Raw genomic sequence first — 17,610 nt, 5'->3', positions numbered from 1 at the left:
TTACTCTTTTTAAAAATCCCAAAGGATCACAGTTTCATATTGATAGTAGTGGAATACATTCAGTGGTTTTGATAAGGGGTGATGCCAAGAAGCTAATTGCCAAACACAGTTCTTGTAGCAATGCCTGGCTTGGCCCAGAAGTGTGCAGCTCAACATTTTGGGAATAAGCTTAATAAACTTTCTTGCCAAATTGGATGAGAGGATTGATAGTCTGATTTCTGTTTATCAAGTTACAGCCATCAGCAGTATCTGGTAACAACTAACCTTTCTCTGTCCGCCTTCCAGCTCCTCTTTACCCACTAATGAACATGATTTATTTTGTTTAATCTGTACAAAAGCTGAAGGATAAGAAAATGACAAATTGAGGCTTATTAGGGGGATTTGTACAGGATTGATTTTCTGGCCTTTCATCGCTACTTTATGCTAAGCTAAGCTGTAGACTCATATTTAGAGGAGATGGATGATTTGGTAAAAAAATTAAGAATGGAGCAAGACAGAACCTGTATCAAATAATTCCAATTTGTCTTGACCTTTTAAATCTCTAAAGCACCGGTAGCTTGATGGCTGGTGCATGCGCCCCATGTGGAGAGGCTGTGGTCCTCCAGACAGGCGGGCCTGGTTTAGGTCCGACCTGTGTCTTTCCCCACTCTCATTCTCCCCCATTTCTGACTCCTTCCACTGTGCTATCTCAAAATAAAGGCACAAAGGCCCCAAAAAATCTCTCAAGCATGTGTATTTTGGACAAGATGAGAAGGTGTTTTTTTGGCACGTTTCCCCAGTCAAGGTTCCAGTGACTAGTCAAATTTAAAACAGAAAAAAGACATAAAAGGCAAAAATGTACTTCGATCAATAAACTCTGCAACTCTATGTTTACTGATGGTGATGATGCATGCTGTTTCTCTCTTATGTAAGGGTTTAAAAATTCTCAGAAGAACTTTTTTGTCCCCCCTGTGGAAAAAGCATCATGCCTTTCTCTTTGCTGGTCTTGTCCTCTATACGCATGGACGGTGTTTTTGTGAATTTTGAATATTTTTGTGTAAATTATAAATTAGAAAAAGCTGTTTGTTCAGGATGTTGTAAAACGTCTTTTGACACCTACCCGGCAGCAGTGGTTCCAGGCATTAAAATGTATAAATAAACAAAAAGTATCTTTTGATTTTGTAGATCATGTGTGTTTCATAACCAGCTGAAAACTTCTCAAAGGAGCTTTAAAACACACTTTTTTTTGACTCCCAGGCATTCTCTGGGCTGCTGGGGCTTGAAGACCTCACAATAGAGCGGTGCAACCTGACATCCATCTCAGGTCAGACCCTGTCTTACCTCCGCAGCCTGGTCACCCTTCGCCTCCGTCACCTCAGCATCACTGCACTGGAGGACCAAAACTTCCGCAAACTCTCCAACCTACGAGGTCTGGATATCGATCACTGGCCATACCTGGAGTACGTCTCCCCCCTAAGTTTCCAGGGTCTGGACCTCCACTGGCTCTCCATCACCAACACCAACATCACCTCGGTCCCCTCAGCTTCATTCAAAAACATGGTGCACCTCACCCATCTCAACCTGTCATACAACCCCATCACCACACTAGAGCCCTGGGCCTTCAAGGACCTGCTGAGGCTGAAGGAGCTCATCATGGTGAATACGGGCTTGGTGGCTGTGGAGCTCCACGCCCTCGGAGGCCTCCGACAGATTCGGGTCCTCAACTTCTCCTCCAACGACTTGCAGACTCTCGAAGAGGGCTCCTTCCACTCTGTCAACAGTCTGGAGACCCTCAGAGTGGACGGGAACCCCCTGATGTGTGACTGCCGTCTGTTGTGGATCCTGCAGAGACGCAAGACCCTCAACTTTGACGGCAGAGTGCCGGTGTGTGCAGGGCCGGTGGAGGTGCAGGGGGTCAGCCTCAGCGCCTTCACCGACTCTGCACTCTTCGATCACTTTACATGCCAGAAACCTAAAATACGCAACCGCAAGATGCAACAGGTAATTCATTTGATTACATTTGATTTATAAAGTAAATCCAGTTATTATTTTTTTATACTAATGATTTTCTAACTGTTTATCACAAACACAAAAGGTATAATATTTGCTTAAAAAAATACATGTTGGGTTTTCCTGACTCTCCTGTATTTATTAGTCCATGCACTCCTTTCCTCCACCTCCCGCAGGTAATCGCTCGTGAGGGCCAGCCGGTGAATTTTCTGTGTCGAGCTGAAGGAGATCCTGCTCCTGCTATTATCTGGATTTCCCCACAGCGCAGGCGGATCACAACTAAGAGTTCAGGGCGCATTATCGTTCTCCCTAGTGGCACCCTGGAGATCCGCTACGCCCAGCTTACTGACAGTGGGACATATATCTGCATCGCCAGTAATGCCGGAGGTAATGACACCTACTTTGCCACGCTCACAGTGCGTGGCCAGCCACTAGATCCCGCCTCGGCCTTCTTTCTCAACCGCTCGCTGTACAGTGGAGAATTCTTCAACGACACAAATTTGAACAGCACACGAGTTTTCCTCAAGTTCACCTTGGACCTGACCACCATCTTGGTCTCCACGGCAATGGGTTGCATCACCTTCCTGGGGGTGGTCCTCTTCTGTTTCCTGCTGTTGTTCGTGTGGAGCCGGGGACGCGGTCAACGCAAGAACAACTTCACAGTGGAGTACTCTTTCCGGAAATCTGAACCTGTCACTGGCAGTTCCTCTGGAGGGACCAGGAAGTTCAACATGAAGATGATATGAAACAACGCAGCCAGGGGTCCCTCGGGGGAGGCATGAGCACGTCCTAAAAACGTGTTAGACACGCAAACACACACAGCCATTGACTCGCAAAGAAGTTTGAAAGCGTATTATCAGATCTGGTCTTTGGCTCTATTTAAAATTGAGCTCCCTCATCAAAAGTGTGGCCATGACACAATTTGGTTTGATTTGTGTCGAAAAACAAAATTACCCTGATCTCTCTGCCTCTCAGTGGTTTCATTCAGCTTTTGTTGAAAGGCATGTTTGAAGGACACTGAAGGTTTGAAAGCAATTTTGTCATCTATGTTTGATACATTAAAAGAGACAAGTTTTCAGAAATTGGCATTACATAGCTGTTAAATAGTGGAGAGGATAAAAAAGACTTCTCTTTCACTTACATTTCCATTTGACTTCATTCAGGGATTTTAAAGATATGTGCTACAGGGAGAACTGACTACAATTCAGTTATAGAAATTGTAGATATGCTCTACAAAAGTATGCCTTGTTAAGAATAATGCATGTAGAACTGCAGTTAAGAGTTAAGTTGTAAATTTAATCCACTGAATAAAACAAATTGCTCTGAAAGACAGTTTGAAGGTGTTTTTCTCTAGAGCCGATAACAGCTAACTTGATCTTTCCTGACTACGGCTGAACATTGAGCATGGTTTTGATTTGATTTAATGAGCTAAAGCTGAATGGATGTAATACAACATCTCAAAAGTAATTACTGATTTGGACAATTCACTTAAGTAACAAAGACACAAAAAGAACATGATTTGGCCTTTTCTTCTTTGTGAGATTTTGCGACATTAGCTGTGTGAGTTTGGGACGAGCACACCGGCCAAGAGCTGCTGTGGTTGCCCGTGGGCCAGAGGGTTTGGTTAGGAAGTCAAGCCCTCAGAACATGGGCTGCCACAGTAACCATAGCAACCAACACAAGGGAGAGCAAGGGTAACAAGGCGGGAGGCCACAGGAGGTTTGCTGGTTAGAAGGGGACGAGTGGGTGGTCAATGTGACCTCTCCGTCCTCTCTGCACCAGAAGTCCGTTCTTTCATGAGCAGGACTGGGTGGACCTGCCAGCTTCCAACCTTCGTCCCTGCCCTTTCATGTGTTGGTAGACTCCTGACCTTCCCAGCGCTGCCAGGGGGGAGCAGCCTGGAGGGTTTGGTCATACGCAGAGGCAGACAGAGGACACAAACACATCATTTTAGTGGTGGAAAAACACACATGAATACACATGTTAAGCACCTTTTCTCAGGAAAAGTAAAATAACTACCATCCATATTGACTGTACCACACATAAATGTTTAAAATCTTAACATTCCAGCAATACTTTATGTTGAGCCATAAAGCCAATATTCCTTCTCTGATAGAGAACTGATGTAAATGTCTGACTGAAGAAATGAAGCCATAGTGTGTGTTGGTCGTTTTTTATACAGTAGCGTGTGCATGACTCTGTGCATAATAACAATTATTCCTACTGCCATCTTACAAGCTGTCGTGATGATCAAACGACCATCTGCTGTCACTGTGCTTGCATAAAGTTGCAACCAGAACACACACACACAAAACACACACATAAAACACACACAGGTATAACCACATCATTGTTCTTTGGATTGATAGAAACACCGAACTCGGTTACACATGAATGAACATACAAATTGATAAAACACCACCACGATGATGCTCTCTCTCCCTCTCTCTGTCTGTCTCTGAGATGGTCGGTGTGCGATGTCTCTGCCCCCCTAGCCCAGTGCATCCCCCCTCCTCAGCCCCACTTCCCCCATACACACCTACCCCCACTGGGTCCTCCTTTGGGAGGGGTCCTTGGCTGGAGATCGAGGAATCAAATGTAAATGAAGTCGTGTTAACCCTACCCACGCCATGTGCATCGTATAGTGGAGCGTAGTACTGTGGTTTAAAAAAAGAAAACAACAAAGTAATTTCTTTGAAGTGTTATGTTAACTCTTGTTTGTCCACCATTTTCATTTCCTTTAGTTGTTGTTGTCTGTGACCTTTTGGCTGTTTACCATTTTAAAATGATTTGTCCTCCATGTGGGACTGTTCTGATCTCAGCACCTAATAACATTCCCAAACACCAGACACCAGTGAGCCTGTTCGATATCACTGTGCATGTCAACTGAAACCAGGCAGAGTAATGCTTGACCGAGAAACAACAATCATCATATAAAGCAGTGATTTCTAATCTTGTATTTTTAAGTCCCAAGTTGGTCAACTAGATATGTAGGAACACTTCTTTCATGGGTTACCTTCTTATTAAATACTTCATAGTTTCACTTCAGACATTTAATCTTAGCCTTGTTGACATAACTTGTTCAGTGAGTAGAGATTTATGCATCTCTGAATTCAACCTGACTTTACCACACAAACACAGAGAGAGGTCTTGACGCCTCTGGAAAGTTTGGCTTGAAATAGCGAAGTAGTTAAAAAACAATCCGGTTTGTAAAGACCATGTCTCAGGCCTGTGCTGGTGTGGCCGATTATATTGAGATTGACATCTCCATGACTTCCCGGCTATTTGGTTGTGAATTATTTGTTCCAAAATGCGTTGCTATCCAAATCCAAGCTTGCAGTTAGCAGTTAGCATACACGTTTTGTTGACTGAGAGGCCCGCATCTGTTCTAAAAGCAATGAATGCCAAACGAAACTGAACTGAACTGCATGATTACACTTTACTCGGTGTAAGCTCATATATAACAGAGTCATACCTAGATTTACAGAGGCTACCAATAGACTAACCATTTTTAGATTTTTTGGCCACTTAAATGGATATTCTAAAGCTTTAGGTGCTCTGTTTATGTGGTAATGTGACTGCACACCAGAAACCCTTAGAGATTTCCCAGGAATGGATGGCTTTCTAAAACTATTAAAACCTGGTGCAAGTGCTTAAGATTCTTCAATCTGAAATTCATTACTTTAAAATGTAAGCTTTCACACACAAACACAATATTTTTTGTCACAAATCTGTAAGTTACATTTAGTAACTTTTACACTTACTGCTGGGTTACTCTGTTGATTATTTAAGTTTTAACCTGATTAACTGATTTGTGACATCACAAAGGGCAGTAACCCCTCTCCCAGGTGGGTGACACTCCCACGGCTAGGTGGTAGTTCTGCCATCTGAGTCCGCCTTCTCACCGTAAACAGTTTGGCATGGTGCAAGAAAGCCCGAGCCACCCAAGCCATTACCCCTTACAGAGGGGCGTGGTCAGACACAGCTCATTTGAATTGAAGATATTGACACAGAAACAATCTGTTCTGAGCAGATAATATGTGACCTTTAATGTGTGTAAAACTGCAAAAGATTTAATAAAAAATAGCTTTGAACAGAAGGACTGTGCAACAGAAACAATAATTGCTATTTAGCCAGGACAGATAACATTAGGTTTGAACATATTCATGATTAACAAAGTACTTCAGGATATACTAATACCTGGTACCAATCAAGTTAGTTTGTTATTGTTCCATTATTTCAGGACAAACTTGTGAATTTAGGAACAGTTCTAAACACATGCACCTCCTAAAATGTAGAATGACATTAAGTAGTAATTGTCCCCAGGTAAGAGTGGACTACAAACCATAAAAATTTTTGCAAAATACATCATGCAAACTCCATTTTGGCTCCTCATTCTGGAAGATGAAACCACAGTTTTGTGTCAGGATTAATAACTGAACAGCTGTTAAAGATTCATGAGTCCGAATGAGAATAGATGTACAAATTGGCCTGGTTTCACACCGCCCTTCACAGTATCAGCGGCCATTTCTGTGTTGAGAACAGGACATCGCCTTCATGGACGTTTCTCTCCCTTAGCCAATCCTTTTGTGTTTTCATTGCCCTGTATTTCATAGTGAAAACTAGGTTTTAGAAGACAGTGAGAATGTCTGTAGTGATTGTCGATGGTGTTATTGTGCAAACATCATTCACAAATGTAAGCGTAGACGAAGATGTGTTTCATTTTATAATCTTCTTCCCCTTCTCCCTCTCTTCACCCTGCTCTTTCACTCTCCCTGTTCCCTATCTTCTGAACATTTCCGACCCCTGTTGTCCCTGTTCACAGTATTAGGCTGGACTATGGTTGTGTGGTAGTAGACACGTGTTCTGTCTGATCGGTGAGTCTGTGTTGTGGTGTTATGATTTGCTGCTCCTCATGATTCCAACGTAACACGGAGCAGCGGTTGGATCAGTGGAGTCAAAAGATGAAAGGGGTGACCCAGGTTCCCTCAATAAAAAACATTAAAACATCGGTTCCCATTTCACAACCTACTCATTCCCGGAGAACAGTTTCTAGGACGTTCTCTCTCTGCACAGTGCCGCTCTGGATTTGAAAACTCTTGAACTGTACTGTATATATTTTCTCTCATGACATCTTGTCACTTTTTAACTCAGAAATGTAGAAAAGGGGGGTTGGTGTTCTGCTGTGATACCATGACTTTGAGCCTCACTTCTGCCTACTGTGGTATACTGATTCTTTTTTTGACAAGGATTAGCATCAAAGCAGTCCATTCCCTGAAAACTAACATTTTTTATGTTGAAAACAAGCACTTGTATCATTGAAGCCTTTCAAGTCGTTGAGAGCCAGAGGAACTCATTTGGCTTCAGGCTACTTGCTTTAGATTAAATGTTCTCCCACTAAAGGTTTAGGAATACATCGAACATTTCAATGGTTCAAACTGTCACTTAGCCAGACAACTATTCAGCAGCTCCCTTTTTTTTTTTTTTTTTTTTTACAAAAAGTGCCAGTACACACAGCTTTGTAGCCAAGCCATCGCCTCCGTCTGGCAGACAGACTCTCGCATTAGCAGTGGAGCTGAGCTTGATTCATCTTCTCTGCTGTTGTACTTGAGAATCTAGGCTGAGCGTTCCCCCGCTCCCTCCTCCAGTTTGTCCTTGCCTCGGGTTGGTGTACTGTAGTCTAGACGCCCCATTTACAATAGCAGCAGCAGCAACAACCTCACAATTAGGAATCTTTTTGGGAGCTCTTCAAAGACACAGCCCCAAAACAGACAAACCCTAAGAGACTAATAAACATGACGTTATAACCAGCCAAGCTTAAATTATCTATTGTTTAGATTTTCTTTTATTGTTTAAATCAAAGCAGGCTTTGCTTGTATTATTAGCAGAGAAAGAACAGCTTTAGTCTAACATTTAAGGCTTCATTTTGGCAGTCATGTTTTCCTGTCATTTCTGACTCTACATTAGCTCTAAATGAATCCATCTCCTACTCCATATTCTGCAGCTGCTGTTGTGATTGGATAAGACCTGATTTGAATTATCAGAGCCGGGAGGAGCAGTGATGGGGTGACTGTGGAGTGAGCTCGGCTGATTGGGTAATTACGTGGCTTATTAGTACCGTTTCCATAGCAGACCTCTCAGAACATTCTGCTATTCAAATACTTTGTTTTATTTTTTATTTAATCAATTTGCATAAACGTCAGCTTGAAACGTAACCTATGATGGTATCTCTAATTGGACAAATAGATGGTTCTTCAAAATAGTTGTCGGTTAGCTGATATTTTGTAATAATTAGAAATTTAGCAGAGCATTGCTGAAGGATTCTTTAAAGTACCTTGGACAGACAACCACTTTATCTTAACCTTGACCAGACAATATCAAGTGTCCCACTTCTCTATGTAACACTACTGACCCCAAGTGGTCAGTGATAGTAACAGCAACAAATACAACCATTCTGTTGACGCTCTTCTATGTGGTGGGAAAATAAAAAACAGCAGCTCTGGATGTCACACAGTCAAACCCTGAGGAGAGCATATTGACTGTTAGTTTCATAAGTCAGTGCTTCACTGATTTTCTTATAGCCATAGTGTGACCTCCTTTACACTCTAGTTGTCATGGGGTTCTCATGAGAGACCTCTATCTGATCAAAAGCAACAGTTCTGAGTTTGTTTTCTGGGACTCAGTCTGTAGGTTAGAAAAATACTTTCTGACGCCCCTTGCCAGTTTCACCAACATCACATGAAACAATTAAAAAACGATAAAGACTGGGAGCTAATCAGTTGTTTCCTCTCTAGAGAAAAAAAAACATGTTTTCTTTTGGTCTTAGCAGGTTTAATCTATGCATGCCTTTTGTAAACAGTGATTGGTCTTGCCAAACTCTCACCTACACTTGTACAGAGAGCTATGGGTGCCAATGTTGCTGGCCATGGGACTGGCTGAAACAAACTCACAAAATGTTCTTGTTATATATATATATATATATACTGTATACATATATATACTGTATACATATATATATTTATATAATCTAAAGCAAACAGTACCTGCACCTGCATTCTCGGATACTAAAAAGAGCTTGCGTCTTGCAAAAGAAGCCTTTGTTTACTTGGGATGATTGTACTTTTACTCATATCTATCCAAACACACAGAGAATCAGATGAGATGTACCGGTAGATACAATCATTAATATTCCAAGCAGGATGGTGGGACTGATCAATGCTGTATAGGGATAGGATTATTAATGGCATACTTCCATTGATCTATCTTATGCCTTGTCGCTCTCCCACAATCCCTCTGGAGTAGGGGGAGGCGTACAGAGCACTTTCAGACCTGGCTGGCACCCATTCCTGGGTTTCCACATTACCTTTTAAAATGATATCCTTTTTTAAGAACGAGATGGTGCCAAATTTTGACAGATTTTTTTCCAGGTCTGAACTAATGTAGCGCTCTTGTACCTCCCCCACTCTTAAGAGGCAGCGTTCCTTGGTTTAGTTCTGTATTTGTAGGAGCTCTCTAATGGAAAACACTAAATTTGGATGTTTTGAATTTGGCTGGGGTATACTTATGCTCTTCTCTCTTTCTCATTCTCTCACTTCTCTCTCTCTCTCTCTCTCTCTCTCTCTCTCTCTCTTCTCTCTTCTCTATTAACCTGGCACCAACCTCGTAAAACATTTTTCATTGTAGTATTTGGACTAATCTATATTCTTTACTTGTTAAGACTGTCGTGAAATACTTCTGAAACCTAGGAATGGGTGCTGAGTGCTCCATTAAATGCAGAACTACCATAAAGATAGGTTGTACAGCTTGTCTGATTCAATAGTGTGTGATCAGATCAATCATGAAAGCAGATGGCTTGCTCGCAATAGAGACTGTTATACAGTTAGTACCAAATTGATTTATTGCATTTGTATTTGCACCATATGGATCGTTGGATGTGAAGAACAGAAATTGTACATATTAGATCTTTTAGCCATATCATGTCATCTAATCTGTAGACCTCCTTGCCATGTCTGACAGAGGAAAATGACTGTTGAACTGTAAATAGTGTAGGTATAGTAATATAGGATATAAGTGCTGTTTCTTTTCTTCAGGGATCGCCCATGTTTTGCTCAGTCCCATGGCTGCTTGGTCTCAGAGGGAAGGACGGAACAATGTACTTGTCAATAAAAAACACGAGTTGTTTTTTTATTTCTATGTATGTTTTATAAACTGTCTGTCTTGTAAATGAACTCCTTTTCGTCATAAAAGCATGATGTGACTGTCAAAAGTGTCCCGTGTCTCTTCTTGTTACCTGTATGTGTCACCTGAATTATAATTAGAAAAAAGATTACAAAACAATGCACACAAAAGCCTAATAAGGGCCAATATGGTTAAATATTATTTTCAAAATACATCATCAACCTGTAACTGATGCTGTAACAGCTTCAATGTAAGGTGCATGTTTGAAGATAAATAATAATGATAATAATACATTTCCTTATTATAATGCTTTTCCAAACACTCAAAGTCTGCATAGTATGTCTTTAATTTGGCTTGGGTATATAAGCACATAGTTATATTGAGTCAAAACAAAAAATCTATTATTTGTCCACTTACAAATAAGACTTTATGATATACTAAATCTTATTCAAATAAACAGAGTCACAAGTCCCTCTAACCAGTGTGTTTTAAAACAGTAACATGCACTATATGTATAAATAAGGGGTCCATAAAAGTGACAAGCCCACAGAGTTATCACCCTGCTGCGATATGAAGCCAGCAACTTTACTGATTTAGTTTTACTCTCCCTGCATTTTACTCCCAAGAAGGGGTGTAGCTCTGAGAAAAACCCTCTCAAAACAAAATGGCAAACAAGGTAAACAGCTTTAAGGTGATAGTAATGAGGGTTTAGCAGCCAGAGGCAGATGTTTTCTCTGTTGCCGATGGAGAGCAAAACCCTGAGCTCAAAGAGCATCTATATTTGATTTCATAGGGCCTGAAATGACTCAAAATGTATTATTACATTTCTCCATAACTATAGGCAAATGTTTTCAAGCAAGCTCACCATATTTATTGATTGTTATGGGCACATGTTTTTCCGTGCTCATGTGGCTTAAAATAAATACTCATCTGTAGGACTGACCTTGACCGACAATGCCAGACACAACTGCAATTTTGTCTGGAAACTTTTAGTTTCTAAGATGTTCCACCAATGTACACTAACTGAAATGTCTGTGGAAATAACAACAAATGACACGAAAAGACAGGAAATGTGGCTGTAATGATTGAACTGGGATCAAACTTTATATGTATATCACTTCATGTCACTATCTAAAGGTTTAAAAAAAAATAGCTTCCAAAAGAGTGATGATTAATTTATAGTGCATAATACCGTTTTTAATTGAGTAAGTTGCCACAGCAAGAAAATCACAAGTGCTCAATTTAAGTATCCCTAAGCTATGACAGTGAGCAAACATGAACAGAACCAGGACCCTGAAACTGTACCAGCAAAATGGAATTCAGCCATCATTCAATTATTGTCTAATTTATACCTTAGCTTTTTCTTCAAAAACGTTTAAGATATTTATTAATCAATTGTCAAACACTGTGTGTCCAAAGATAAGCCTTAAGTCATTCTTAATTTGGAAGTAGCCTAGTAGAAAACGGGGTGGACACGAAGAACAATGTTTTTTGTTGTGTTTTTTTTTTTCTTTTTGAAGAGCTTAAAATAAACACACAGGCTAAGGGCGTGAATTAGGCTATGTTGGGAGTGAACATCCTGAAGGGTTAACTTTGATCAAATTCCTTCTTTTTGAAACCATTAAGTAATCGACCTTTTTTTAAATCATCATATAATTTTAAAGGCATTGTTTTTAGAATGTGTGACTACTTTCCCCATGATGACTAAATATAGGTTAGTGCTTTTAATCTGAAAGGGAAATGCCGGTAGGAGGAAAAAAAAGTGTTAAAAGCGTTGATCACAGGTGAGTCCTATAAAACGGAGGAAAATACTTTACTTTTTTTTTTGGTAACAACAAAGCTGAGAACTATGCAGGGTGTTTTAATGTCGGTAGGCTACTTTATTGTGTCTTGAATGCTTTTATTATGACTGACTTTTAACGTTTCAATGTTGTGCTTCTAGTTTGAGTTTGAATGTGTTAGCTCTAATACATTAACCCCATTAACAAACAGCAACTTGGCTTTACAGCATGTCTAATGTACCGAGGACATGCTATTACAGTGAAAATTGTGTGTCCACGGTGTATAGGGAAAATTATGCGTAGTTTAACATGCATGTTACGTCTATATGGTCACATAACGTGACTCAATTTAGTATAGATCTTAAAGCATTTATATATTTTACAAGGGTAGTGATTGGCTCACTCTGTCCTTGACATATTTAAGAAGCACTTCACATTAAAGGGTTATGATGAATCTTCCGAGTTAGACCATCATTCAGCCAGGCAGGGAAGCTTTGGATATGTTGAAATGAATTAAACAACTTTTATGAGAAAATAAATGGTTAAAAAATAAGAGCATCATAATTTATTTTTATGCTTTGAATTCTAGCAGTGTGGAAAAGGATCCAAGAGTGCTTTGAGGATAACGCAGTATTCAGTGTTCATAGTTTTCTCTTAACACCACTAGATGGCAACAGAGCATTAAAGTAAGAAAGTGTCAAAGAAATAAAAAGAAAAGCCAGTCAGCCAATTGCATGTGTCTTTATTTGTTTTTGTCAAACACAAAATTTACCCATACTGGTTTTCACTTGGTGTAGTATTTGTTCCAGTTATATTACTTGAGTCTCCCTCCACAGGCTGAAGGCAGACCAATGTGACTGACAGACCCGCTGTGTTAATAGGAGATGAAGATCAGAAGAAAGGCTCTCTGGGAGATGATTATGTGTGTGCGCACGTACTGTTCACATGTGTGCAGGCATTTGATCAACATCTTCGATTGGATGTCCACTTAACAAGTCAAATCTCCCCCTGACCACCACCACCTCCATTGTAGCCGGGGGAGGGTCCTTGGTGCCTCGGTCCCCACCGTAAAGGTCACACTGCAGAGGTTAAAGGTGACCACACACACATACACTAGTTCTCCAAGAGCCATCCTTCCTCTTCTTCCCCCATCTCTGCTGTCCAGTCAGTTTCTCTGCCCTCCTCCATCACTCTCTTTCTCTCTCCTTCCTTCTTTTTTTGTCTCTGCTCTATTTGAAATTGATTGTCTTCTACCATCACAAAGACACTTGGTTCTGATTGATTGATTGGTTCAAGGAGAGGGAGAGAACATCGACACTGGGGTTTCAAGCGCTATGAGGTCTGTCTAAAGGAAACAAGAAAATGACAGCATTTAGATGCACTGGAAGACACCTTATTTCAGCAACCTGGATGTCTGTTTGTTTATGCTTCAGCCAGCTCATAAAACAGACAGACCCCCAGACAGATCGAATTTTGGATTAAATACAGATGAACTGAAACACAGGAACAAAAACAGAGAAACTCACACACTCTCACACCTGTGTGATGAAACAAAGGAAAGCAACATACAGACAAAAGGGAGGGTAACACTAGGAGGAAAGACAGCGATGAAGCAGCTACAAATACACACATTTTATACAAATACACAATCAGCACATAAAAGACACAGATTGAAAGGAAGATAACTCTGAAACCAAACCCAGTTGTTTTTCTCTGTTCCCTCTCCTCCACCTATAGAGGTACAATTCATCCTGCAGTTTAATATACACTTATATAGTATCCATGCATAAAGGAATCACTCATCCCAACCCTAATGACAGAGGTGCTCTGGTTGGTACTCTTTTTTTTTTTTTTTAAATATGGGAATCACTTTAACACACCTATGAGACATTCTTTCAACACAAAATATGCCAGAAAACTATGTAAAACATAAATAAGTGTTGTTGAACGGTCCTTTTTTTTCTTGGTCTTCAACAATTGTATCATTACTTTAATCCTCTGTGTATTCATAATTCTACTTTATTTCATAATCCCCTTACTGCTCCTTTTTCATGTGTCCTTTCTCACCACATGTCCCTCTTTCTTAATACACCATTAACTTTGTATTAACTCCAAAAAGGACAACGTGCAAATCTACAAACAATAAATTCACTAATGCAAAAGATGTCAAGCCTTAAAGACAGCTCATACTGCACACACTCCCTTAAAGAAATTAAAACAATGGAACATTCATTTCGCCGTGACTTTAATGTCACTCATTGCTAGACGTTGTTGTTATTGTTTCACTACATGAACCTTTACATTAAAGATTTGAGGTATATCAAGATGAATTGTCTACACTTGCCTGCCTTGTCGTGATGCTACCCTGGACAGAGGGACCAGCAGAGAGGGTTTGGATGGGCGGGGGGGGGTCACCGGTGGGTTTCATGTGTCGTTTTGGAGATGGAAGGTCTTTATGTATCAACTGATCATCGATAGGTTGTTAAACAGGTTGAGATGAGATGTGAGCCAATGATACAGCTGGGTCAGAGGGCATTGTAAACAGTCAGATACACACACACACCTACACTCGGATTACAAATTACACAAAAATATCTCTAGTGGGAGTGTGTGTGAATGTGTGTATCACGTAAAAACATGTGCAACAAAGAAAGAAATGGGGGTGACAAACAATCTTATTCCCTCATTATCTGAAGAAAAGTGCTCTTTGAAATCAAACAAAAATGTCTTATGTAATAAGGTCCCCACTTGTGTTAAACCCCCTTCACACAAAGAATGTGCCCCCCCCCCCCTTGGTTTTAGACACCATGTGTTCATTATTTGTGATTATGTATGTGTATGTTTGCATGCAGAGCAGTCCCACCCCTGGTTGAAGGAAAAAGGCACTCAACTCTTACCACATAACAAACACATCTGTGTGTTTATTATGCGGCATGACTGCTCTGTGGAAGTGTGTATGTGACGCAGATGCATATCTTCACCTTTGTGTGTGTTTGCATGGGTGTAGTGTCAGTGTGTGCACGTCCCAGGTCCAGTGTGAACAGGGCAGGCTTGAAGTATCTTTGGTATTGATGGCTGTATCACAGTCCACTCTATTCTGTGAGGTAGCCACACACAAACACACACACACTCCTGTTTCCATCACTAACTCTCTGCTGTGGATTTTCAAACATCTGCATCGGAAAGTTTCAGTTTTTCCCTCCTGCCTCTAGAGTCCTAAATGACACCTCCAACAGGGTATCTGTAATAGTGCACTTCAAAACAACCAGAACCCAAACTGTTTCCTTCCAGTCTCATGATGGGCCTCAGAAGCTCACGCCTCCCCTGCTGCACCTTCCTGTCTGCGTCTCCTCTCTAATATGATTATCTCCCGCTAGAAGATGCTACACAACAAGTGGCTTTGCCCACACATAATAAATCAAACGTTTTAAATACACAAACAAAATGAGGCGGCTCTCATGGTATCCAAAAAAGTCACCATCAGCAGAGGTATGCAGTGACAGCCACGTTCAAAGAGTTTAAAGTTCAGAGGTCACACACATATTCACAAATATGCACAGTATGTCACGTTCCTTCCTGTCTGTGCATAGGATCAGTCAATGACATGTTGATTTTTTTTCTTCTTCAAGTCCGTACATTTTGTCCACAAGGTGCTTCTTTACATATAGTTTCAGCACAACATAGCACAATAGTCACATGAGAGAAACCGTGTGTCTATGGTACTATAATTACCCGCATCAATAGTTAAGGAGGGAAAAAAGAAGAAGGACACAACAGGGGGAGTAGCAAGAGATAGATAAATAGAGAATACATAAGACAGAGAAGAAATTAAAGATTATTTACAGTCATTTTCATTGTGTTTCATGTCGATCACATCAATGTGTTTCTGAGGTATGGAATAGGCGACGTTCCCGCAGTTGTAACGACACAGGTCAGACGTGGCGGGGGGGGGGGGGGGGGGGTGCATGGTGACTGAGCGGGTCGCACCTGTTCTCTGATTATCATAAAGAGGCAAACATCATTGGCACTCAGGATCCTATATTGTGACATTTGACCTCAAAGTTTGGCCACTAGAACAGAGCAGACCCTCCTCCCACACTCCCTCCACCTTTTTTTAAATGTTGGGAGTGTCATCCCTGTTTGATTGTTCTCCATTTGTAACCTGAAAATAACCTCTCTACACAATCTACGGCCATGTTGCCTTACACGAGAAACAAACATTCAAATATGTATCAAAGAGTTTGTTGTGTTTTATCATTTTGTCTGTTAGGTCTGTGTTTGAAGAGCTACACTGACGCTCAAACAAAGTATTAATGTGCAAGTCCTGATAGAAATCTTCTCTACATCATGATCAGATTTGCTTTAAATGTACAGCAGGTGGCGTTGTAACTCTCAAAGGGAGAAATCCGGATCACTGCAGCGGAATTACAGCTCACACGCAGCATGTGAACATCACGCACATGCACACGCATGACACACACGTGCAGTGATGCCGAGCCGCAATGTGGTATGTGGTTAGCGGGTCAACAGACACTTGACACACAAACGTAGCTCTCAATCAGCAATACTGAAATGAAGAGTGTTTGATCACAGCCTAGTAAATGCAACTGCTGTCTGATTTCTGGTTGATTGGAGATGACTGACGCGTGGCAGCTCAGGGTTTCCTGTCTTAAAGTGATTCGTTATTTATTCTTTGGTGTGTTAGCATCTTAAAGCTAAATCCTCCCTTCACAAGACTTTAACACAGACCCACCGAGTGATTTGGGGGTTCTTTGGTTGTCAGGTGGATTTAAAAAAGAGCCACATGTGATTGTATGAGTGTGACTCTCTTAAAAGCTATTGGATCTTTGGTTTAAAGAGTCACATTTGGAAATACATTTTACCTCAAAAGAACACACATGCAGCATTGAGAGGCTCTGATTAATCTGCACAAGTGATCAGCACTTTGAGCAGATGAATCAGATGGGTGGTTTGAAGCTACACCTGTAGCTCTGCAGGACTGGAATTAGAGCCTCCTGCTTTAATGACAAACACCCCCACCCCTCCATCCTCATATGTTCAACAGTTCGCCCTGTCTCCGTCAGGCCTTAGAGAAAGTGGTAGCAGAGGAGGTACCAGGATGAATCTGCGAGGCGTTGTTGTTGCTGCTGTTTCCGTGGTTAGTGTGCCCATGGCTGTGCAGCCCATGACCATGCTCCTCTGTGTCCCAGCGGTCTGTACAGCGACGGCGTGAGTTCATGAAGAAGTTGGAGACAGTAGAGAGCTCCAGGCCCAGCTGCTGCGAGATGGTGACCTGCATCTCCTTGGAGGGCCTGCGGTTCTCTCTGAAGATGGCTACCAAGGTACGACGCTGCAGGTCGGTGAAGACCAGTCGCTGCTTCTTTGGCACCTGGTTACGCTCTCGTCCTCTGTCCTCCTCCTTCCGTTTACATGCTGGGGAGAGGAAAGGGAGGTGGGGAGATAAAAGAACAGGAATTCCCATCAAAATACTCTGCAGTCATGTAAATATGTTGAACACAAAGGATAGTTGGAAACTGATAAATAATGTAACAAAAGCATCATTTGTTTTGAATGTGATAAGCTAGTTGTTAAAATGTGATTGTATCCTATGACTTCATACAGGTAGAAAGGAATGTATTTGTTGTTGAAACTCAAACTCTAA

The 17,610-nt window shown here is 41.2% G+C and overlaps 2 protein-coding genes across 4 annotated transcripts in view; one reads left to right on the top strand and one right to left on the bottom strand.

Annotated features, from left to right (window-relative positions):
- LOC109984070 (leucine-rich repeat and immunoglobulin-like domain-containing nogo receptor-interacting protein 3) overlaps positions 1–10,255 on the top strand; it is a 41,674-nt gene extending 31,419 nt beyond the window's left edge. The window contains exons 3-4 of the mRNA XM_020634081.3: positions 1,237–1,980; positions 2,166–10,255. Coding sequence (XP_020489737.1) covers positions 1,237–1,980; positions 2,166–2,735 — 1,314 coding nt within the window. The 3' untranslated portion in view covers positions 2,736–10,255. The remainder of the gene's footprint in view (positions 1–1,236; positions 1,981–2,165) is intronic.
- A 1,543-nt stretch (positions 10,256–11,798) lies between these two features.
- Positions 11,799–17,610, bottom strand: part of onecut3b (one cut homeobox 3b) — a 15,867-nt gene continuing 10,055 nt past the window's right edge. Inside the window, exon 2 of one of the 3 annotated variants that reach the window (XM_020634115.3) lies at positions 11,799–17,381. In XM_020634115.3, coding sequence (XP_020489771.1) covers positions 17,029–17,381 — 353 coding nt within the window. In that variant the 3' untranslated portion in view covers positions 11,799–17,028. The remainder of the gene's footprint in view (positions 17,382–17,610) is intronic. The other 2 variants (XM_065953950.1, XM_065953951.1) reach the window with 2 other exon arrangements.

The sequence above is a fragment of the Labrus bergylta genome, chromosome 4, assembly GCF_963930695.1.
Source record: "Labrus bergylta chromosome 4, fLabBer1.1, whole genome shotgun sequence".
Lineage (NCBI taxonomy): Eukaryota > Metazoa > Chordata > Actinopteri > Labriformes > Labridae > Labrus > Labrus bergylta.
Note: the sequence above shows the minus strand (reverse complement) of the source record. Positions and strands in the feature narration are given on the sequence as shown.